Below are 25,243 nucleotides of genomic sequence, written 5' to 3' on the forward strand. Positions count from 1 at the left end.
ATGTTACACTGTTATGGCATGACAAACTATGTTTTTGGCGTGTGTCCACTGAGTGCAATAAGTACTCAGCCCTGCATGTTGTTTTCTTAATGTGCAGGTTGAGCGGCGATGGGGAGGACGGATGTTGAGCAGTTAAAGCCAAAGTGTGTTTTTATCTTTCGGATGGTGTCGTGTCGTCATACCCGGCATCATCTGTCTTTTGGTCTTTTCCGCTGCTTGTAAACCGTCACGATGTTTTCATTTAAAACTCTGAATACTTTAACTCAAGAATGTCGTCACAGTACTTGGTTTTGAATTGAATTTCCTTTTATTAAATGTTTTCGAGTCAAATATTCTCGTTCCCCCTTTCTTCCCCGCTTCTTTACTCCTCCCCTAGTCGCGGTCCACCGTACTTCCTATCCTTAGGAAATGCGGGCGTGACAACGAACTTGAACCGATTATACCTACACCAAATTAAACGAACAAGTGAACAAATACTCAAATAATTAATTTAATAAACAAATAAAATAAACAAAAGAAAAGAACGGATAAGGCAGATCCTATGGATCAATTATTCTTCCGACAAAGCATTTATTACTGCATTAAATGTTTAGCAGGCAATCATATCTTCCTGTGACAAAGGAGAACATTGAGATAAAATTTTGTTAGGCAACTTGCTACGTCACTTTCACCGCCTTGGTGAGTACGCATATAGATATACAATCATTTCTTTTATTCACCCCCACATCATCACCACACAATCTATTTTCTCTGCACAAACCAACCCACAAAAGCTAGAGGAGTCCGAAGGAGATTGCACAACTCAAACATTACAACCCAACACTTTACTTTCTGCATCAATAAGGTAAACAACAAACATTTCCTTTCATTCATATATGTACAAGTCTGCATATATTTGGAAATCGAATCTGCCCACCCCCAAGTTAACAATATAGTATATTTCACCATTAAATCATCCATATAGCAAGGCATATACTCATAATTCACCAAATTCAGTAAATAGAAACCAAGTAGAATCCTACTGCCTTAATAACTAGAAAGAAGGAGAAAAACTTATCCCTATGAATCTGCCGGATTCCGACAGCAAGCTCGGCACTCCGTCGCCGACAATCGACAACCAACGCTCCGAAAGTCACAGCTTTCATTCCTTTAAAAATCTGAAAAAATGGAACTAACAAAGTTTAATATAAAAAAAATGAATTCTTTGAGGTTTAAACAAAAGAAAAGAGATGAGAGAGAAACCGACAGTGGATGGAGTACATGAGTTAATTAAAATTAGAATTTGGGGCTGCTCTTTTGTTGATTGATCTATTGGGCCTCTAATTTAAATTGAGTTGGGAAAATTTCCTTTTGGCCCAAAGATTATGGGCTAGTATATGGACTTTACAGTTGGGCTAGAATAATTAATTATTTGGTCAAGATTTAAAAAGAAAAAAATAAAGAAGAGCCGTTGGACAAATGTGATTAATTTCTAAGGGATTTTGGACTGAAGAATAAAATGGTTAAGAAAGATAAAATAATTAGGTGCTATCCGAATTGTTATAATTTGTAGTAGTGTATGGAATATCAATTAGTCGGAGCCCGAAATAGCGAACAGAGTAGAAATAGGTAACGTAAGTTTTAGAAAATTCTTAATGAATAATAATAATACTAATAATAGTAATAATGTTAATTATAATGATAATAATAATAATAATAATAATAATAATAATAACAGGGTTAAACCTTGAGATTTTCCTTTCTAATTTCATTAGATTAGTTTAAAACTAAATTGGTACTTTCCTATTGTGATATTTTTAAAAAGGTACGTCCGCAAGTAAAGTCGGAACGAAAGATCCAAGTTAAGGAAACTAAACGATCAAGGTGAGCTTTCTTATACTAAAAATACAAATCGTATTTTGTGAAAACACGAACTCATGTTCGTGATTTTTAAGGATATTGTCTTGCCATAAATGTTTTATGTATGATGTCTATCTGTTGGCTACGGCCAAGTGAATTATGAATGATGATATATGTGAATCGATTCGAGTTTGAGTCCTGGTAGGGTGGTGTCCCTACTTGGAACCTCTGACCGTGAACGGCAGAGAAGGTGACCGTGGAAGGTGGCCACCTTCCCGGCACAAGGATACCTCTGACATGATGGGCAGGGAAGGTGACCGTGTGAGAGCACCATCTCAACGGCACAATGTGATCAAATATGACTAAGTACAGGAAAAAGGGGGTTGCAGCCCAATGTGAATATTTTTAGTAAACTCGGGCATTTTCAATAAACCCTCGAGTGTTACTGTGATGATGGATTGACAATATTTTCAAATGTATATTTGTATTTTTCGGCAATTTGTTCACTGAGTACTTTTGTACTCAGCCCTGCATATATTTCTAAATGTGCAGGTTGAGCAGCGAAGTGGCGGAGGAAGTGCTATTGAGACAAGACATTTAATTCAGTCAGATTTTGACTCTCGGAGGTTCATGTCTTCATACATGGAACCGCGTTCATTTGCTTCCGTTGTGCATCTTAAAAGACTCAAGTCTATTTTGTTCGAAACTCTGATATTTTGAAATTTTTATAAACAATTACTCGAGTTTTCATGATCGAGTATCTTTTCTTCTATGTATCAGCACTTGATTAGTCATGTCTCGCAACCAATGTTTGATTTTATTTTCCCTTAATTCTTTTCCCGCTTCTTACACCCCCACCCCAAGTCACGGTTCCCCAACTATGCTATCCTTAGCAAGTGCGGTCGTGACAATTCTCCACCATCATTGTTCAACCTGTACATTTAGAAATATATGCAGGGCTAGGGATGTCAATCGGGCCGGCCCACAGGGTTTCGGGCCAACCCTATTCGGGTTGCGTGTCAATCGGGTGCGGGCTAATCGGGTTGAGATATTTTTCGGGTTATAAAAGTTCAACCCTAACCCTAAACGCTCGGGTTTCGGGCTGGCCCAGCGGGTTAATCGGGTTGCTACCGATAAAATTAACATGCGATCAATCCAATAAATAATGACGAAAATTAGTTATATTTATAAAATATAAATATTTAATTATGATAAATTTGAGATATATACTTAAACTCAAACATGATCAAATACTAATATTTGAGATTTGTGTAAAATAAAACATAAATTTAAATATTTTAAAGCATGTTTTAAAACATGTTATACAAATTTAAATATTTATTAATGAATTAGAAGTTTCTAATTTATTTATTTATTATTATATTAATAAAAATTTAATATATAATTTATATATTTAATATGAAATTGAATGTTATTTTTTTAGTTATCTATATTATAAAAATAATCAATGAAATTGTCCAATTAGTAGTCAAACAAATAGAACAATAGAAATTTTATTGGGTTTTCGGGCCAGCCCATCGAGTTTTCGGGTCTGACCCTAACGGGTTATGGGTTAATCGGGTGCGGGTTAATCGGGTTGTAATTTTATCGGGTTAGAAATTTTCAACCCTAACCCTATAAATTTGGCGGGTTATTCGGGCCAGCCCACGGGTTGTGGGTTGCATTGACATCCCTATGCAGGGCTGAGTACAAAAGTACTCAGTGAACACATTGCCGAAATATACATACATACAATGAAAATATTGTCATGTCATCACAGTAACACACGAGGTTTTCTCTTAAAATGCCCGAGCTTACTAAATTCTTTGTGAGCTAAAGTTCGACTGATCAGTCTAAGTTCTTTCTGTACTTCTGCCATATCTGAACACCAAGTGTCGTGGAGATGTTGCTCTCCCACGATCACCTACATCCTTCTCTAGCTGGGGAGGTGGCCACCTCCCAACGGCCTCCATGATATCATCTTTGTGCCGTGGAAGGTGGCCACCTTCCACGGTCACCTGTGTACACTAATCCGAGTAGGGACACCACCCTCACTCGGACCCGAATTTGATTCTTAAGTTCCAACCAAACAGATAGGCTTCATACACATAAACCAAATCATTGGCAAGACAACATCATTTTCATAAATAAATATCATCTCGGAAATAATTTATAATTTTCATCCACATTTGCATGTAGGATAGAAAAGTTCACCTCGTGTGTTTAAATTCCTTTACTTGAGTTTCTTTACTCCTACCATCACTTGCTCGTAGAGATAGCCTTTTGATGATAATAACATATAATTAATCAGACTCAAGGAAAACATCTTAGAATGCAAGCATCCTATATGTGTTTTTCGTTTTGTTCTTTGTTCTTTCTTAGGGACATTATAAAATTCTTTGCCAGTAATTAAATCAGAGTTGCGTTAAGTACTTACTCTCTCTTTCAATTTACGCGCCGCCTGATATCGCACGTCTCGAAAATCCTACACCCTCGACACCATTACACTCATGGCTAAAGTCGCAATTAATTACATCTTGGGATTTAATTAAGCGCGCTATCCATTTCAATACTTTATTTCAGAAAAAGAATCAATTCGTGAATTATTTAATCATTCGAGAATTAATTAATAACTCCAACAAGTAATGAATTAATTCAGTCAGTCGTTATTTAGTTACAGCCCACCACAAAGTTTAAATCCTTCAGCCCAAAATTCTCACTCAAAACATTACTTACTGGCCCATTCTTTCAATTAATTACTTTATCAATGGAAGTCCAATCTCACTTAATATTTGTCTCATTTCACTTTTTATCATTTTTTGTAATGGACCACATATTTTACTAACTCATTCATACTCCCATTTTATTATAAAACTAATATATAAAAATAGGACCTACGTTCTACTAACTTTTTCAACTCACTCCACATTACCTTTCTTAAAACCCGTGCCCGGTCAATATGAGACAATCTTTATAGGACGGAGGGAGTATTTTATATGGCATGCAATATTTTTAGTTGAATAGTAATTGGATATATTCTTTAGATTTCTCAATAGTTATTATACATAATATATCGATATAGAAGACATATATTTCGTATAGTATAAAATATTTTTAGTTGGAAACTAATTAATTGTGGCATAACGTATTAAAAACAGGCTTCTTTTGTTAAGGCTGCAAATTTATTGGATGCCTATAAATACACATAATTTCAATCAAACAAATTCAAAGAAAAATGGCAAACCCAAAATACTTGATAGCTATTTGTTTCATCATCTCTTCCACACTTCTCCCTATACCAGGTAAATAATTCTTTTGAAGTTAAGATTTCTATCATCTCAAGATAGTTGAGTTGTACTTTTTTTTCATGTCGTCTCACGATTGTTGAGTCATTTATTTTGTCAAAAATTTATTTTTTTAAATTATTTTAGTTGTATTACATTAAAATTTTATTAGTATTTTATGTAAAATCATGTGCAAAAGCCCCCATCAAAACAATAAAATATAGGAAACTTGTTATTTTACTCAAAAGTTAGAATATATAACCCCTACTATAACAATTTTTGGCGTCCGGCACTGACTCTCCCTGACTTTACCCTCTCCTTTTTAATCTCAAACATCATTTTCTTAAATGCTAATGTATGCAGTGAATGGAAAGACGTGCAAGGAAGGACTATTCGTGAAGAATTTACAGTGCAATGGAAGCGAAGCTGATGTGAATTGTTGGAACGAATGCCTAAACCGGCATGGCCCCACAGCTAATGCTCAATGCGAAGCAGATGGTTTTCCTCAATTTTATTCTTAGGGACAAAAGGTGATTCGCTCACCCCAGGCGCCCCCATAACCCGGCCCGACATCGCTATGGAGGGGTTCAAACACGGTACCTCAGCGGCCCATTAGGTGGGAGGAACTTACACTGGTAACCAGCACACAAGGAGCCACCACAGTGGTGAAACTCCCACACTGCGGCTGCCAGCATTCGATCCTGTCTGCTTAGGGACAATCTACCACCCAGGAACCAACTGAGTTAAGCCCGTGCGGGCACCTCAATTTTATTCTTGTTACTGCCGTTGGGAATGTTAACTTACTTACTTATTTCTCACATTATTAATCTTAAATTTTCATATCACTTATTACTATGTCACATTATTAATTCAACAATTCTATATATCGAATTATTCACTTTGATATTTTCCACACATGTATAATCTCTCCCAGCCTTTTATTTTTTGAAAATACAAACCGCAAATCTGTTTTTGGGATATTTCAACTTACCGTCCCAATGAAATCTATTTAAAACCATAACTACAACTACAACACTAAAAATGGTCAAAAAAAATATAGCATATCACTTTAAATTTCTCTATCATTATAGACACTCGGTTTTGGACTTTTGTATTCCAAATAAAAATAATATTAAAATGATGTGATGTTATGCCTATTCTTATATTTTCTGGATCCACGAGTTATCATCGTTAAGTCTATTCTTATCATTCTTTAAGTCTATTCTTATTCCGAATCCACGAGTTATGTTTTCTAGATCCGTCGTTTATCATTATATAGATAAAAGCAAGTGCATGTGCCCAATGAACCAGAATTCTTGTTTAAATTGTCAAATGAGACAGAAACTTGTATTAGTAATTTGGCAAATAACCATTATGATATACTCCATATGAAGACATGATAATATATTACTATATGTTGGTCATGGTATTCATTCAAGATTTATTGCAATATAACGGTAAAAATCATTATCTTTTATTGCAGCAAGATCTTTTATTACAGTATGAAATCTCAGTAATACTAATAAGAAATAATTTTATATATATGCAGCACTTTTAAGGGAAACTTTTACTAAAATCCTTACTATATATTGAATCTGTGATATCTAATATGAAGATATTTTTCATTTTTCTTAATATATTCTTTAAATGTTCATAATAATTATTATAAATACATATTAATATCAATCTAGAAGACATTTCGCATGCTAGTACTCCCTCCGTCCCTCAAAAATTGTCACTTATTTACATTTTGGTCCTATCCGAAAAATTTGTCACCCTTTACTTTTACCATTTTTTGTAGTGAACCATATTCCACTAACTCATTATCTCTCATATTTTATTAAAAAAAAGTAATAGTAGGGCTCACGTACTACCAACTTTTTCAACTCACTTTACGTTAAATTTCTTAAAATTCATGTCGGGTCAAATGATGATAAATTATTAGGAACCTAGGGAGTAATATTTTCAGTTGGAAACTAATTGTGGCATAACACATTATAAAGAGGTTTCCGTTTTGGAGATGCTGAAAATTACTTGTGTTAGGATCGTCGACTGCAACATTAGTTTTGATATTTTCCGCTTTGGGTCAAGCCCATAAGTATTTGTTTGTGGGTCACTCCCAAACGACTTCAAACTAATTGGGGTTACACATGTATTATATACTAGGGGTGGCATATCGTGCAGATTGGGTCGTTATCGGGTCAACCTGATAACGACCCAACCCAATAAGACCTAACCCAAATCCGACCTGTTAAGAAAACTCTAAACCCGAACACGAACCCAACATGCTACTGTCACGACCACATCTCCCTAGTCAAAGAAATTGTAGCTATATCGCGACTAAAACTTACTGAAGCTGTCTCAACTCATCATAAGATGCTTGAATCAAAGGAAACATTGTCTGAAATGTGTTGAGGGTACAAATCATACTGAATCAGAGTAGTTATGGAACAATTGTCTTTGTTAAAAGCAAGTTCTAAAATTTGCGCAACGGAAGAGTACCAAGACAGATGTAATATGTATGAAGACATACTACACCAGCTATCCTTCTACTTAATTAGTCTTCTGTCCCAACACCTCCTCAGCTTCGACAACGATCAACCTGCACATTAAGGAAAACAATATGCAGGGCTGAGTACTTGATATACTCAGTGGGCTTATGCCGAAAATATTTCTCTTTTAGTTGTCAGCCAAGCTGAGTGAACGTGGGGGTTTTTCTGAAAACAAGTCCCGGCCACTAAAATCTGTTATTTCTTTCTGAAATAGACTGCAGTCATTTAAACTTCTGATGATATGCCATATCAGTTGCGTGAATCGGGAATGTGGCCACATTCCACGACCACTGGGCCGGCCAACCTGGCGCTAGCTCACGACCCACGGACCGGCCAACCTGGCGCTAGCTCACGGTGCCTATGTGTACACTAGTCCGAGTAGGATTTACTGACCTACCGGGACCCGAATTCGATTTAACAGATAGGCAACCACAAAACAAAACATGGCATGACAACTCATTCAAATAATCATGTTCTCACATAAATACGCTTTGAAGAAAGGAGAGAAAAACCCACCTCAATTGTTTAAACTCTTGCAAAACGGGTGCTTTCCTTTCCGGAGATTACGCGTCGAGCGACGACGTTCCTTTACAAAATTTAATATACTTAAATTAGGCTTAAGGAATTAATTATCTTGCATGAATGCATGCCTAAGCGTGCTCCTTTATTTTATTTTCTTCTTTCTAAAATTTAGAAATCTGAATTCTCTATTTAAATCGGCGATTTAATCTATTCGGAAACTGGCCGAACTGTGCGGGTATAAAACTCCGAATTATTTTAAGTATATTAAAATAATTTCTGTGACTAATAAAGCTCGCTTTAATTATTTATCGAATACTATTTCAACGCGGCTTAATAATTCTTTTCTTCCGTGGCTTAAGAAATTAATTCCGTTAAACTTTGAATTAATCTAAGGAAATGGCTCCAACTAAATTTCAGACCCAGCTAGGAAATTTGTTTAATCTGGCCCAACTAGGAAATTTGTTTAATCTGGCCCAGCTAGGGAATTTATTTAATTCTTAGGCAAATTTCAGCCCAAACTATTTTATTCCCTCAGGCCCATTCCTTGAATTCTATTTTCTTCCTTAAACCCCTCCAGGCCCAAGCAAAAGGGAAAAAGGATAAGGCCCAATTAAAAAAACTAGGCCAAAATCACTTTACTCTCTACCTCCATCGGTCTCTCCTCTACCACCTCCACATTCTTTCCCAATTTCACCAACAAACCCTTTCTCCTTCAATCTCTCTCCATCGCGGCGTCATTCTCCCCTGCAGCGTCAATCTCCGCCGTCCACCGGGGAATCTACGCACGGAGTATCCTTCCTTCTCCATGGATTGGGACTCTCCTCCACTGAACCCCAATCTCCTGTCATCTTCGGTAAACAAGCCGTTTCGGTCAGGCCGTCGGAGCTCCGCCGGTGCACGTTCTCTCTTCTCGGCGCCAAGTTCCGTCGCTGACGCTCCCGGCTGCGGCAGACGCTGCTTGACCCGCTACCCAGACCCGCGTCGCCGTCGGACCTACAACGCGTTCAGGCGTTTACTTCCACTCCAATTCGATCGAGGCTTAACCGCTTCGTCGGGAAGAAGTGTCGCTGGAGGAACGCGCCGGCAGGGCCCTTTCGTCGCACCGTCGGCTTGACACCCGGCATCCCCGGCGGGATGTCCTATTCTTCCTCCCTTCGACTCGCGCCAAACGGCTTCGAAAGCTATGCTAATCCTTCAACCTAGTTACTACTTAATTTGTTTTGTGTTGAAAGGGAAGGCAGTAGCTAGGTTGAGTTCTAAGTTGAGAATCTTATTTGACAGTTTGCTGGGGTGAGTTCTTGTTCGACTTAGGCTTTTGCCGATTACATGAGATTGAGCATGATATGTGTTGGCTAGAGGCCTATTATGCTGTGCTTCAGTTCTTATCGATGAACATGTGTAATATGCTCTATTGTTATGAGAGGGTGCTGCTTACCTACTGAAATCGCTTGGCTTCTGATTCAGCTCCAACCCCATTTCCTTAGCTTGTTGTAATGCTATTGAGTTGTGATGATGTGGGGAATAAGACCGAGGGATCATCCCTTATCTAGAGGAAAATGTAACTGAAAGCTGTAAAAGCTTGTGGTGTTGGCTGGAAAAAGGGCCTTAAGGCTGCGCCTCTGTTGGCTGGCCTTCCTGAAATTTGCAGACTGTGTACCCTTGATCTGAATGAGCCTACAGCTCTCTATTATATCTCTGGTTAGTAACTGAATTTGGTACATTATGTCGGTACCCTCTTGCTGCACAATCTGACCAAAAATTGGCTCTATGTGGCTGATTCTGTGAGGGCTGCACCGGGTGTACTCGTATATTAAATGGTGCTGCTCCCTCCATTGTACCCCGCTGCAGAGATCCCTCTCATCTCCTTTGTTTTGCAGCACCTTTAACTGAATTGTAGGAGTATTATACTACTTGATAAGCTGCCAAAATGATCTTGCAGGGGAGCCGTTGCTAGGCAGGGCTGTTGAGCTGGGTGGGGTGCACCTGCCGCTGTGCAGTGTACTGGCTGAACAACCTGCTGGAAGGGTAGGCCATATCTGGTTGCGACAGTCTTCAGTCTTGCTTATATTAGTGACTTTTCGGTTCTCACATCAACCTGGTAATGCCTCCCATTCTCAAATGATTTGGCTTATCTACTTGTCTTGTTTTGCTAACGCGTTTTCACATTGCATGGCTACACCCTCCGGTTGTCGTGTTGGTATGACCTTTAAACCGGCTCGCGGCCTTAGTTGCTGGTCCCTTCGGCTCGGCCCTCACCTACACTCCCGAGTTATAAAAGACTAGTCTTCTTTGTTTATTTATTATCATCCTTGTAAGCTAAGGCAATAGCCTTGTAAGTAGTATATCGTACTTTATTCGTCTACGAATAAACTAGCACGTTTTCGTTGTTTCTTTGAAATCTGTAGCTTTGAAATTCTGGAAATTTGTAGTTATACTCCTATTCAAGAAATAGAAATACTCCTTCATTCTTTATGTAGAATTCTAGTATTTATTTCAAATTCCCGAGAACTAGCTCTCGGCTATTACATTCTACCCCCCTTAACAAAAATTTCGCCCCAAAATTTTGTCTCGGTCAGGCAAAAAGCTCTGGTATTTCTCTTTCATCTCGTCATCAAGCTCTCACGTCGCCTCCTCGCGGCCGTGGCGCTTCCATAGGACTTTCACTGTTACAATAGCTTTATTTCTTAATTCTTTTATTTTTCTGTCCAGATTTGCTTCTGGCTTTTCTTCATAGCTCAAATCTGGTTCTAACACCATTTCTTCTTGGTGTATTATGTGTTTGGGATCGAACACATATTTTCTCAACTGTGATACATGAAACACATTGTGAACATTCCCGAAGCTTGGCGGGAGTGCTAATCTATAGGCTACAGGGCCGACTGTTTCTAGGATCTCGTATGGTCCGATAAAACGCGGTTTCAGCTTGCCCTTGACGCCAAATCTGGTTATCCCTTCGTTGGGGATACTTTCAGAAAGACTTTGTCTCCGCTTTGAACTGTAAATCCGTTCTGCGAGCATCTGCATAGGATTTCTGTCTATCTTGATCTTCTTTGATTCTCTCTCGGATCTGTAGGACAATTTCTATCATTTCTTCTACAGAGTCTGGTCCGAGAATTTTTTTTTTCTCTCACCAACTTCATCTCAGTTAAGTGGTGATCTACATTTCTCCCCATAGAGTGCTTTATATGGGGCCATATTGATGGTTGTCTGGTAACTGTTGTTGTAGGAAAACTCTATAAGTGGAAGTACTGGCTCCCAGCTTACTCCACGGTCGAGCACTACGGCTCTCAACATATCCTCTATTGTCTGAATCGTCCCTTCGGACTGTCCGTCCGTCTGTGGATGGAATGCTGTGCTGAAATTCAGCAGAGTGCCTAACTCTCGCTGTAGGCTTATCCAAAATCTAGAAGTAAATTTTGAATCTCGATCCAAAGTGATCGTCACTAGTACACCATGCAGGCGCATGATCTCTTGCACATAAATCTGTGCCAATTTATCTGATCCGTAGGTGATATGAATTGGTATGAAATGAGCACTTTTTGTGAGGCGATCTACAATCACCCCAAATGGCAGTGTTTCCTCGCTGTGATTTTGGCAATCATGTCACAAAATCCATTGCTCTATGCTCCCATTTCCATTCTAGAATCTCGAGAGGCTGCAACTTCTCATAGGGTCGTTGATATAAAGCCTTCACTTGCTGGCAAGCCAGGCATTTTTCTACAAACGATGCTATGCTTCTCCTCATGCCATCCCACCAAAATTGTTTCTTCAAGTCCCGATACATCTTTGTACTTCCAGGATGGGCAGCGTAGGGCGTCTCATGAGCTTCACTCATGATCTCGTTCCTAAGTGCCTCATCGTTGGGTATGCATAGTCTTCCTTCGAAAGTGAGAACGTTATCCGACTATTCGCGGTAACCATCTCCTTTGCCGGTCCTCACTTTGAGACGGACCTTTTCCAGGGCCTCATCGCGTCTCTAGGCGTCGATGATTCCGGCTCTTAAATCTAGTTTTATGACCAAGATGAAAATTCTGCTATCCATTGTTTTCGGGGCTCTTACTATCTCCAGTCGCATCTTGGTGAATTCCCGGATAAGCTCCTCATCTTGTGTGAGGAAAGTAGCCACCTGAGGTGTAGTCTTTCTGCTCAAGGCATCTGCTACCACATTGGCCTTGCCTGGGTGGTAATTTATACCACAGTCGTAGTCCTTGACTAGTTCCAGCCATCTGTGTTGTCTCACATTCAGATCCTTCTGCTCAAAGAAGTATTTGAGACTCTTATGATCTGTGAAGATTTCACATCGAACTCCATAGAGGTGATGTCTCCAAATCTTCAAAGCGTGTACCACTGCTGCTAATTCTAAGTCGAGCGTTGGGTAGTTCAACTCATGCGGCCATAACTGACGTGACGCATATACAATCACCTTGCCCTTCTGCATCAGCACGCACCCGGGTCCGACCTTCGATGCATCTGTATACACCACATAGTCGACTCCCACTTCTGGCACGGCTAGAACTGGCGCTGTGGTCAACTTTTCCTTAGGAAACCGGAAGCTTTCTTCGCATTCTGGGGTCCAATTGACTTTAACTCCTTTCTTGAGCTGTTGAATCACTGGCCTTGCTATCTTAAAGAATCCTTTAATGAATCTGCGGTAGTATCCCGCGAGTCCTAGTGAAGTCCGAATTTCATTGGGCGTCGCTAGTGACTGCCAACATTGCACGACTTCAACTTTAGCAGGGTCCACTCGGACCCCTTCTGCTGTCACTATGTGTCCAAGGAAGTTCACATCGCTAAACCAGAACTCACACTTGCTGAACTTAGCATAGAGTTTCTCGGCTCTTAACGTTTCTAAAGTTGTCCTCAAATGTTCCTCGTGTTCCTTCTCGTTCTTCGAGAAGACTCTAACTCCTTGCAGCTGATCGAAAAGATCATCGACTCTCGGTAAAGGATACTTGTTCTTGAGTGCTAACTTGCTCAACTCTCAACGTTCTATCCTTCTTCATGAAGAATTCTGGTATACCACATGGTCACACACTGAGTCTAAAAAAACGCGGATCTAGTAGTTCTTGTACCTAGATCTTAAGTTATGATGTTCCTTAAGCGCCATTCTATCTGGTGACTGAGATAATATGACGGATTCAAGTCATCCATTAGACGTTTCATTTCGTCTGGTTGTTGAAGCCATTCCCCGTTTTAAATTTCATCGTCAAATACTAAGTTCTCAAATGCTTGTATCGATCGTAATCGTAGTCATTGAGCTAGCCTAATGACCTCGTAACCTCTCGCTTAGTTGAGGTAGTCTACTTTCATCGTTTTCAAGATGCTTTTGTGTTTACCGCGATTCTTTGTCATGATTTAGTAAAGACTTTATTCTACTCGCGTTAAACCTTGAATACTGGATCTGTGCATGTGGAGGTGTTGGCTTCTTTCTCCCAACGCTACAGTCTCCATGCTCTTTTGGTTCAACTGAGCGATTCGTGGTGAAATAATCTAGCATGACTTTCCAAAGTGATCTAGATCTCGTGTCTAGATTAACACAAAACTCTATCGACGGCTCCTTTCCGAGCCGCTTAATTTGGGACGTGGCATATCGTAGAATACTTCATCGCGTTTTATTGCCAACGTTTGTCCTTGCTCTATATTATACGGCTCTAAACCCGTTCTCTTGCGATAACTCTTTAAGGAAAAATTTTGATTTTCCCTTCATAGTAGGGATGTTGAGGGTAGCGGTGCTATCACGCGTTCCTCTCCCCGAATGTCTCTCCAGCTTTAGCTTTTCCTGGCCACCTCTCAGACGAATCCCTCTTGCTGATAGGATTTGCTTCGTCAAATATAAGCTACGGAAGTGCTTACATTTTCTCCATGGCTTTCATTACATACTCATGATTGAGTCTTTGTTCTGGTGGCTTACTTATCCTACTCGGAATAAGCATTTCGATCGATCAACAATTATATACATATGTATAGGTCTTTTACATCATCGAACGTTATTTAAACCTTGTATATTCCTTGACGTCTCTCTTCTCAAGGCTAGTTACTTCTCCACATAACATAACATTCGATCTTCTACCAGCTTGTTACAAGCGGTACGTAAACGTGAAATATTTAATGCTCTGTGTCGTCGGTTATGCGACGCTTCTGGTTGGTGCATCATTTTTTGCACGCGTTTCTATGGAGACGTGTTTATCATGCGTATCTGAAAGAAACTGAGACTATGCCTTTCCTGATAGTTTCGTATCAATAACTCGATGATTAATCTAATAGTCTTAACTTGGATAGGAACTGATATCACACAGAAGAAGTATGACTGAAAATCTGAAGGGCTCCCGAATACCCAATTGGACAAGAACAACATCTCTTGTTCAACTCATGAATTTTCATCGATATTCGCCCTTGAAGGCAAGTACTGAGTTCAATGGAGCTTATCTTATCCATTCAAAGAACTACGGGCCCAACTGGTTTCAAATGAACTCATAGAAGTTGAGGCTCACCCTTGATGGGAGCTAGAAATAATCATGAGAGAGGTCATGAAAACTGGATGGAAATGAACTAATTGTAATTTCCATAGTAAGCTGCCAAATAGGACTGTACAATTGTCCAATCAAATTGAAAGGATCTGAGCATCAAGGATAGTGGTTCAAACATGTCACCGCCTAAAATGATCAACCGCGAAAAATTTAGAAACGTAGGCGATTGCAATGAAGGAACATTGATCATGCTTCAAAGGCATCTTGATATGGAATAACAAAATCACATCAATGATTTCGTAGGTTCATTAAGGCAATACACTGAAATGAACTATTCAGAAAAATCAGCTAGGCCAAGCTCGTTAGGGAAAAGTACAATATGTTTGCCTTAAGTTCAAACTGCAGAAATATTCTGAGACTAGGAATAATGCATGTATTGGAACTGAGATAGAATAATTTCACCTCTGTAGGGAAAACATTGCCACAACACAGTTTTAAAATAAGGAGGTGAACAAGAGTTCCAACACAATATGAAATACGCTGAGAAATATTTAAAAGGCGCGACCATTCTGGGGGTCGGAACTGTAAGCATCATAAGAATGAAATTTCATTGCACGAGTCCAAGAAATCGGGATATGGATCCCCTATATTGTGGCTCAAAGGAGACAACAACAAATAACGATGCTTGAAACATAGAAGTATCCCAAATTTGGGAACTGAAACTGGGTCACCGCTTTCGTGAAAGAATGAAAGTGGCGTACTACTTGTAAAACGTGAGTCAATCAGAAGTCTCTATAGACGATGTCTGAAGAATAAGCTTATTCTGAAGGTAGTAGATAAAAGCAACTTTAGAATTTATGACCGGAGCTTACACAGTCAAAACTTTACTCTTTATGAACGATGAGTCAAAGGACTGCAGTCCATAAACTGGAAATGAGTCAAATCTCGCATAGAAAAAGGAATACTGACATGTTACTTGCGAGTCAAGCTAAAGTCTGAATAGACGGGGGTACTGTCCTTTGAAAGGACTCTTAGAAGGGATCTCATTGGGAATCCAAGTAAGTACTATTGATTATAATCATCGGTTCTAGTTATGTGACACTTCTTTGTTTGTTCTTGTGGAGCTCTGACGTGAATAACGCGTTCTAGGAAACCATACATTCCAAGATGGGGTTTCTCATGTTGTTTAACTGATAACCGCAGCTGGAGGTCATACTTTCCTATCGTTCTCGATAACTTAGAACGCTGATTCTTGTAAGACATTACATTCTCCATCGTGCTTCACAGCATGCTGGGGCCTGTTACGCCAGATTAGATCACGTTACTAGATCTTGGGTACGATCTCTTTCCGTGTAGGGATGCATCTCCCGAACAGGCTTGAAAGTACACTATTTTCGTTATGACTTGGTCTTTGTAAAGACACTAGGAACTTCTTGGTTCATCATCTAGTATACATATATATATGTATACTATCTGTGTGCTTAAAGAAATGGACTTCCTTTAATTGTTGTCTATAAGTAGTAAAACAGTACTTTCTGGTTCGTCTTTTCTTTCTCATAATTCCTTGGAATTAGAAGCTTACCCAAACTGATGGGTGTTAGTTGGTCTCATTGCCCTGGAAAGCGGTAACAAATTCTCGTTCTGCTAGTACTTGGTCGCATGTGTCTCACCTAAGGTACTTTTCTAAAGCACTCTAGGTTCGCATACCTAGTCCACATGACAGCTATACATTTCTGTCAAGCTCTTTGATAAAAATCACAGATACATTAAGCATATCTCATGCAAAGTATCAGCTATCACGTTGCATCACGCAAACATTTTGAATAACATTTTCGTTCCCATATAGGGCTGTGAAAATTCTTTTCCTTTTCCTGAAAATCTCAAAAAAATTCATTTTCCTTCTCAAATGGAAAATATTTTTTTTTTCTTTAAAACTCTTTTTTGGACGAGCGGGCGTCGACCCCTGTTTCTGCTGCAGTTGATCGTGTCGAGCTGAGGTGTTGGGATCTTGTACTTAACATTTTGTTCACTTTCTAGCCTAGTACTATCTTTTTTTTGGACTGAAGCTTAAAAGGAAGGTTCTTGGGTCAGAGCGAAAGAAAGGCGCTCTGATACCACTCTGTCACGACCACATCTCCCTAGTCAAAGAAAGTGTAGCTATACCGCGACTAAAACTTACTGAAGCTGTCTCAACTCATCATAAGATGCTTAAATCAAAGGAAACATTGTCTGAAATGTGTTGAGGGTACAAATCATACTGAATCAGAGTAGTTATGGAACAATTGTCTTTGCTAAAAGCAAGTTCTAAATTTGCGCAACGGAAGATTACCAAGACAGATGTACCATGTATGAAGACATACTACACCGGCTATCCTTCTACTTATTTAGTCTTCTGTCCCAACACCTCCTCGGCTTCGACAACGATCAACCTGCACATTAAGGAAAACAATATGCAGGGCTGAGTACTTGATGCACTCAGTGGGCTCACGCCGAAAACATTTTCTCTCTTAGTTGTCAGCCAAGCTGAGTGAACGCGGGGTTTTTCTGAAAACAAGTCCCGGTCACTAAAATCTATTATTTCTTTCTGAAAATAGACTGCAGTCTTTTAAACTTCTGATGATATACCATATCTCAATGCGTGAATCGGGAATGTGGCCACATTCCACGATCACTGGGCCGGCCAACGCTACGCTAGCTCACGACCCCGGACCGGCCAACCTGGCGCTAGCTCACGGTCCCTATGTGTACACTAGTCCGAGTAGGATTTACTGACCTACCGGGACCCGAATTCGATTTAACAGATAGGCAACCACAAAACAAAACATGGCATGACAACTCATTCAAATAATCATGTTCTCACATAAACACGCTTTGAAGAAAGGAGAGAAAAACCCACCTCAATTGTTTAAACTCTTGCAAAACGGTTGCTTTCCTTTCCTGAGATTACGCGTCGAGCGACGACGTTCCTTTACAAAATTTAATATACTTAAATTAGGCTTAAGGAATTAATTATCTTGCATGAATGCATGCCTAAGCGTGCTCCTTTATTTTATTTTCTTCTTTCTAAAATTTAGAAATCTGAAATCTCTATTTAAATCGGCGATTTAATCTATTTGGAAACTGGCCGAACTGTGCGGGTATAAAACTCCAAATTATTTTAAGTATATTAAAATACTTTCTGTGACTAATAAAGCTCGCTTTAATTATTTATCGAATACTATTTCAACGCGGCTTAATAATTCTTTTCTCCCGTGGCTTAAGAAATTAATTCCGTTAAACTTTGAATTAATCTAAGGAAATGGCTCCAACTAAATTTCAGACCCAGCTAGGAAATTTGTTTAATCTGGCCCAGCTAGGGAATTTATTTAATTCTTAGGCAAATTCCATCCCAAACTATTTTATTCCCTCCGGCCCATTCCTTGAATTCTCTTTTCTTCCTTAAACCCCTCCAGGCCCAAGCAAAAGGGAAAAAGGATAAGGCCCAATTAAAAAAACTAGGCCCAAATCACTTTACTCTCTACCTCCATCAGTCTCTCCTCTACCACCTCCACATTCTTCCCCAATTTCACCAACAAACCCTTTCTCCTTCAATCTCACTCCATCGCGGCGTCATTCTCCCCTGCAGCGTCAATCTCCGCCGTCCACCGGGGAATCTACGCACGGAGTATCCTTCCTTCTCCATGGATTGGGACTCTCTTCCACTGAACCCCAATCTCCTGTCATCTTCGGCAAACAAGCCGTTTCGGTCAGGCCGTTTCGGTCAGGCCGTCGGAGCTCCGCCGGTGCACGTTCCCTCTTCTCGGCGCCAAGTTCCGTCGCCGACGCTCCCGGCTGCGGCAAACGCTGCTTGACCCGCTACCCAGACCCGTGTCGCCGTCGGACCTACAACGCGTTCAGGCGTTTACTTCCACTCCAATTCGATCGAGGCTTAACCGCTTCGTCGGGAAGAAGTGTCGCTGGAGGAACGCGCCGACAGGGCCCTTTCGTCGCACCGTCGGCTTGACGCCCGGCATCCCCGGCGGGATGTCCTATTCTTCCTCCCTTCGACTCGCGCCAAACGGCTTCGGAAACTAAGCTAAGCCTTCAACCTAGTTACTACTTAATTTGTTTTGTGTTGAAAGGGAAGGCAGTAGCTAGGTTGAGTTCTAAGTTGAGAATCTTATTTGACAGTTTGCTGGGGTGAGTTCTTGTTCGACTTAGGCTTTTGCCGATTACATGAGATTGAGCATGATATGTGTTGGCTAGAGGCCTATTATGCTGTGCTTCAGTTCTTATCGATGAACATGTGTAATATGCTCTATTGTTATGAGAGGGTGCTGCTTACCTACTGAAATCGCTTGGCTTCTGATTCAGCTCCTTCCCCCTTTCCTTAGCTTGTTGTAATGCTATTGAGTTGTGATGATATGGGGAATTAGACCGAGGGATCATCCCTTATATAGAGGAAAATGTAACTGAAAGCTGTAAAAGCTTGTGGTGTTGGCTGGAAAAAGCCTACAGCTCTCTTTTATATCTCTGGTTAGTAACTGAATTTGGTACATTATGCCGGTACCCTCTTGCTGCACAATCTGACCAAAAATTGGCTCTATGTGGCTGATTCTGTGAGGGCAGCACCGAGGTGTACTCGTATATTAAATGGTGTTGCTCCCTCCATTGTACCCCGCTGCAGAGATCCCTCCCCTCTCCTTTGTTTGGCAGCACCTTTAACTGAATTGTAGGAGTATAATACTACCTGATAAGCTGCCAAAATGATCTTGCAGGGGAGCCGTTGCTAGGCAGGGCTGTTGAGCTGGGTGGGGTGCACCTGCCGCTGCGCAGTGTACTGGTTGGACAACCTGCTGGAAGGGTAGGCCATATCTGGTTGCGACAGTCTTCAGTCTTGCTTATATTAGTGACTTTTCGGTTCTCACATCAACCTGGTAATGCCTCTCATTCTCAAATGATTTGGCTTATCTACTTGTCTTGTTTTGCTAACGCGTTTTCACATTGCATGGCTACACCCTCCGGTTGTCGTGTTGGTACGACCTTTAGACCGGCTCGCGGCCTTAGTCGCTGGTCCCTTCGGCTCTGCCCTCACCTACACTCCCGAGTTATAAAAGACTAGTCTTCTTTGTTTATTTATTATCATCCTTGTAAGCTAAGGCAATAGCCTTGTAAGTAGTATATCGTACTTTATTCGTCTACAAATAAACGAGCACGTTTTCGTTGTTTCTTTTGAAATCTGTAGCTTTGAAATTCTGGAAATTTGTATTTATACTCCTATTCAAGAAATAGAAATACTCCTTCATTCTTTATGTAGAATTCTAGTATTTATTTCAAATTCCCGAGAACTAGCTCTCGGCTATTACAGCTACCTTCAAACCCGAACACGACCCGCATCCGACACGAACCTGTTAACGACACTATATAATTTGGGTTGACACGACACATTAACGACCCGAACCTGACATTACACGATTATAACCTAATATTACACGATTAAATCTAATATTACATGATCAAACCTTATTTTTTTAACCTAATTTGCACGATTAAAATTTGTTTTATATGATTTACACATGATTTACAATAAATTTAAAAATTAAAGTAAAATATATATTTTTAATAATAATAAAAATAATAATAATATTATTTCTTAATGGGTTATCCGTATCGAACCCGCATCCAACCCGAACCCAACCCAGAATTATCGGGTTCTTAACGGATCAACCTGATAAGGACACGAACCCAATAAGATCTGATCCAAACCTAATAATTTCGTGCGCATTCGTGTCGGATTATCGTGTCGTGTCAAAAATTGTCAGCCTTATTATATACACCTTCCAAATTATAAACACCTCCCAACTTCTCCCCCCCTCCCCTTCCCCCACCTGATGTGGGATGGTTTTGTAACCCAACAAACCTCCTCACAAAATGAGACCACATCAAAAACACATAGTCGACACATCGAGACATTACGGGCTTTACTCGAACTTGAGTTATCCCGACCCCACTCGATCATGGGTCATCCAGGGCCCGACCCAAGCCAACTTGGCTCTGATACCACTTGTTAGGATCGTCAACTACAATATTAGTTCTGATATTGTCCATTTTGGGTCAATCCCACACGGATTTGTTTTTGGTTTACTCTCAAAAGGCCTCAAACTAATAGGGGTTGAATATAAATTATATACACCTTCCGACTTCCCTCCCTCACTCAATGTGGGATGGGTTTGTAACCCAACAACTTGCACATATATATAGAGGAATGATATGCTACATACCTTATGTAAACTTCTCATGTGAGCACCACTCTCATTTGACGCATGTTTAGCGTTGATCGTTTCGATTTATACGTTTAGTTTAATTCTAATACATTAAAAAATGTTATTGAAATTTTTAATTTCATAAAAATCAAAGTTCGAACTTTGAGAAAACGGACAAATCGAACTTTGATTTTTATGAATTATGAAAAATTAAAAATTTCAATAACATTTTTAATGTATTAGAATTAAACTAAATAGATAAATCAAAATGAACAACGTTAAAAGCACGCCAAACAAGAATGATGCTCACATAAGGAGCTCACATAAGATATGTAGCATATCATTCATATGTGTATATATATACAACATATTTACTACCAGTAAAAAACCAAGAAAATGGCAATCCCAAAATCAATGATAGCTATTTGTTTCATCATCTGCTCCGCTCTTCTTCTTGCATCAGGTAATTAACTTTTTTTAAACTAATAATATGGCATTAGCAATGTTATTAAAAAGCGGCCATGGCGCCGCCGTGGCGCCATTGCGTGGCGGGTTTCGGAAAAAACGCCATCGCCACGAGCTGCCACAAAACTTTTTATGGCGACCGCCATTTGCCGCCATGAGTGAGGCGCCATGGCGGTGCCATGGCAGTTATGGCATCACTTTTGGTTGGGCTGCCCCAAACCTCAGCCCAATTACCAAATAGCACGGCCCAAATGATTTTTAACCCCAAACCCGGCCCAAATAATGAATTAAAATGCCAATAAGTCAAAATCTAGGGTTTTTTCATTGCATCTCTTTTCCTTCTCTCTCAAACGAAAGGTTGCTGCACCCCAGTCCCACTGCCCTAGTCAAGTCGCCCCCCCCCCCCCCCCCCCGCCGCCGCCCGCCGCCGCCGGCCCGCCGCCGCCGCCCGCCGCCGGTCCGTCTGGAGCAGCAACTGCCCAGATTTTGAAGGTAACCAAATTGTACCAGATTTTCTAATTTGCATGCCCTTTTAATTATCACTTTTCTACTTTGCATGCCATTTTAATTAGGAATTAGGGTTAGATTTTTAATTAGGATCTGATTTTTATAAATATGGTCAGATTTTTAATTAGCATCAGATTTTTAATTAGGAATTAGTATCAGATTTTGAATTAGGAATTAGTATCAGATTTTTAATTAGTATCAGATTTTTAATTAGGGCAGATTTCATATATTACATTTTTAATTAAGGTGTAGCTGTGCAGATTTTTATCATACTTCTATTTTTTACAATTTAGTAATTGCAGTAGATTTACTAATTAAAAAGCATGCTTTTATCTTTTGAAATACAGTTATTGCCATTTGCAACAATGTCTAACGGAGAAGAAGCCACATCAACGGCGGCTAGTGGTGCAGATTCTAGTATTTCTACTAGAACTGATCTGGGGTGGAAGTATTGCATTCAAGTGGAAAAGGGATCCACTAATAAGGTACAGTGCATTTTTTCCGACAAACAAATGAATGGTAGCATCATTAGGGGCAAAGAACACTTGATGGGAAAGAAGGGAAAGGTTGTTGCATGCCCTAAGTGTCCGAAAAGTGTTCGTGAAGAACTTTGAAATTATTTTATCGACAAAAGAGCTACGGGATCCTCTCAGATTTCTATGTCTAGTCATTCTGCTAAACATGTTGATATTGGTGGCTTAGGGTTTAATGATGATGAAGATGAAGATGACATGAGACATAATGTCGGTCAAACACAAGAAAAAAAATCGTCCTTTGAAATGGCTTATAGATTTATATACTAGAAATACCGAGACAACGATGCAAAAAACGAAGCAAAGAAAGGCTGAGGAAGTTGAATATGAGGGAACTGCTGACAAAGAAGTTGTAACCCGAGTTCATCAATATATTGCTCGTTTTTTGTACCAAGCGGGCTTGTCATTCAACTTGACTCAATTCTCAAGCTTTCAAGATATGCTCCATGCAGTTGGTGACTTTGGCAAGTATTTGCTTGCTCCTAGGTACCATCACATTCGAGTTCCTCTCTTAGAGAATTAGATCATATACACAGATTCAATAAAGAAGAAAAAGAAGAATGAATTGAAGTTATATGTTTGCCCAATCATGTCAGATGGATGGATTGATCGAAGACAAAGGACTATTATTAACTTCTGGGTTAATTATCCTAGTGGATAGGTCTTTATTAAATCTACTGATGCATCTAGCTTTCTCAAACGAAGGGAAAAATTGGTTGAGTTGCTTGATTCTTTTGTGGAGAAGATCGATGAAGAACATGTTGTCCAAGTAGTAACCGACAATGGGAGTAACTATGTAGCCGCTGAAAAGATGTTGATGGAAAAGAGAAAACATCTTTATTGGACTCCATATGCAGCTCACTGCATAGACCTCATGCTTGAGGACATTGGTAAGATTCCAGTCATTTAAAGAAAAATTCGAAGGGCTATTAGTCTTGTTGGCTATATTTATATCCACGGTTTTACATTACAATTGTTGAGAACTTTCACAAAGAAGAATGACTTGGTGAGGTCGGCCATCACTCGGTTTGCTACATCCTTTTTATCATTAGAAAGGCTGCAAAAGGAGAAACATAACATTAGGAAAATGTTTATTTCTAATGAGTGGATCCAAAACAAGCTTTCAAAAGAAGCTAAGGGGAAGGAAGCAGCTAGGACAACATAATATTCTTCTTTCTAGAAGAATGTGGTTTACATTCTCAAGGTTATGGCTCCCCTTGTAGGGGTTCATAGATTGGTAGATGGTGAAAGCAAACCGGCAATGGGCCATATTTATGAGGCAATGGAGAAGACAAAAGAAACAATTGTTAAGTCTTTTGATGGGAATGAGCAAAGATACTCTAAAGTTTTCGGGATCATTGATAGAAGGTGGGATTGCCAACTCCATAGGCCATTACATGCAGCTGGCCACTTTTTGAATCCCGCCATCTTTTATAATAATCCGGAAATGCGATTTGATGCTGAGATAACTTCAGGGTTGTTTGAATGCATCAAACGAGTGGTGCCAAAGAAATAAGATCAAAAAGAGACAATGAAGCAGTTGGAAATTTACAAAGCTGCAGCAGGCTTATTTGCTTCAGATATTGCAAAAGAGCAAATAAATGAGATGCCTCCTGGTAAGAATCTTTAAACTTAACTCCATTAAATTTTTGAATTCTAATTTCTAATCTAGGAACTTTATTTGGCTTTGTAGCTGATTGGTGGAGTTTACATGGCGCCTCAGCGCCGCTATTGCAAAAATTCGCGCTGAAGGTTTTAAGCTTGACTTGTAGTGCTTCCGGGTGTGAGCGCAATTGGAGTGTTTTTGAGCAGGTAATTGACAAATCTTTTATTATATTTTGGTTTTCAATTTTAAACTTCTAATATAATATTATAATTATGTGACCTATTATTATATTTATGTGACAGATTCATTCGAAAAAGAGAAATAGGCTCGAGCATCAAAAGATGCATGATTTGGTTTACGTAAAATATAACCAAAAATTGAATGAGAGATACGACAAAAGACATACACTCGATCCTATTTCACTCGATTACATTGATCACTGTAATGAGTGGTTGGTTGGAGAGTTGGATGGTGCTAATGGTGAAGGCAGTGATAGAGTTTTTGATGGAGATTCACTTGATTGGGATACTGTCTACGAGTCGTCGGGGATTGGAGAGCCTATCACATATACTAGGTCTAAGAAAAGAAAAGAAGCTTCTACATCATCAAGTTCTAGGAAAGCCTCAAGCACCACAACCACATCTAGAAAAGGGAAAGGCCAATTAGGGAAAGGCAGATTGGCGACAGTGATTGAAGAAAGAGAGCTTGTGGATGAAGAATTGGAAGATGAAGAAGTTGGGGATGAAGAAGAAGGATCTACTTCGTTGGAGGACGATGATATCGATGAGGATGAGGATAACTATCTTGTGGAGGATGACTATGTTGGGGATGGTGATGATTGAGGATGGTTTTAATTTAGATTTGATATGTATTATGAATTTGTGATGATTACTTTATATTTTGATTGTTGAACTAAGACATAATAGTAGGCATATTATATAATTGCTTATGACTTTATGCTTTATTTATTGTTTTAATAGTTGATAACTTGATATATTACAATTTTTATTATTTTCTAATTTTTTGAATTTATATATACATATATTATTAATATTTTATTAATGTATTTATCGACCGCCATATCCCGCCATACTGATACGCCATATCCCTGTGGCGGTTTTTGGGCTCACCGCCGTAAGCCGCCATACGCCATCCATAACATTGGGCATTAGATATCATCATTTCATAATCAGTAATATATGCTATAAAATATACTATTAGAATGG

General features: G+C 39.5%; 1 protein-coding gene across 1 annotated transcript; it reads left to right on the forward strand.

The window, feature by feature from the left end:
- The first annotated feature begins 23,942 nt into the window (after positions 1-23,942).
- LOC121760424 lies at positions 23,943-24,859 on the forward strand. Its single transcript, XM_042156095.1, has 3 exons — positions 23,943-24,027; positions 24,105-24,223; positions 24,320-24,859. Exons 1-3 carry the CDS (start codon positions 23,943-23,945, stop codon positions 24,857-24,859), a joined length of 744 nt encoding a protein of 247 aa, XP_042012029.1.
- The last annotated feature ends 384 nt before the right edge of the window (positions 24,860-25,243 follow it).

The sequence above is a fragment of the Salvia splendens genome, chromosome 13, assembly GCF_004379255.2.
Source record: "Salvia splendens isolate huo1 chromosome 13, SspV2, whole genome shotgun sequence".
Lineage (NCBI taxonomy): Eukaryota > Viridiplantae > Streptophyta > Magnoliopsida > Lamiales > Lamiaceae > Salvia > Salvia splendens.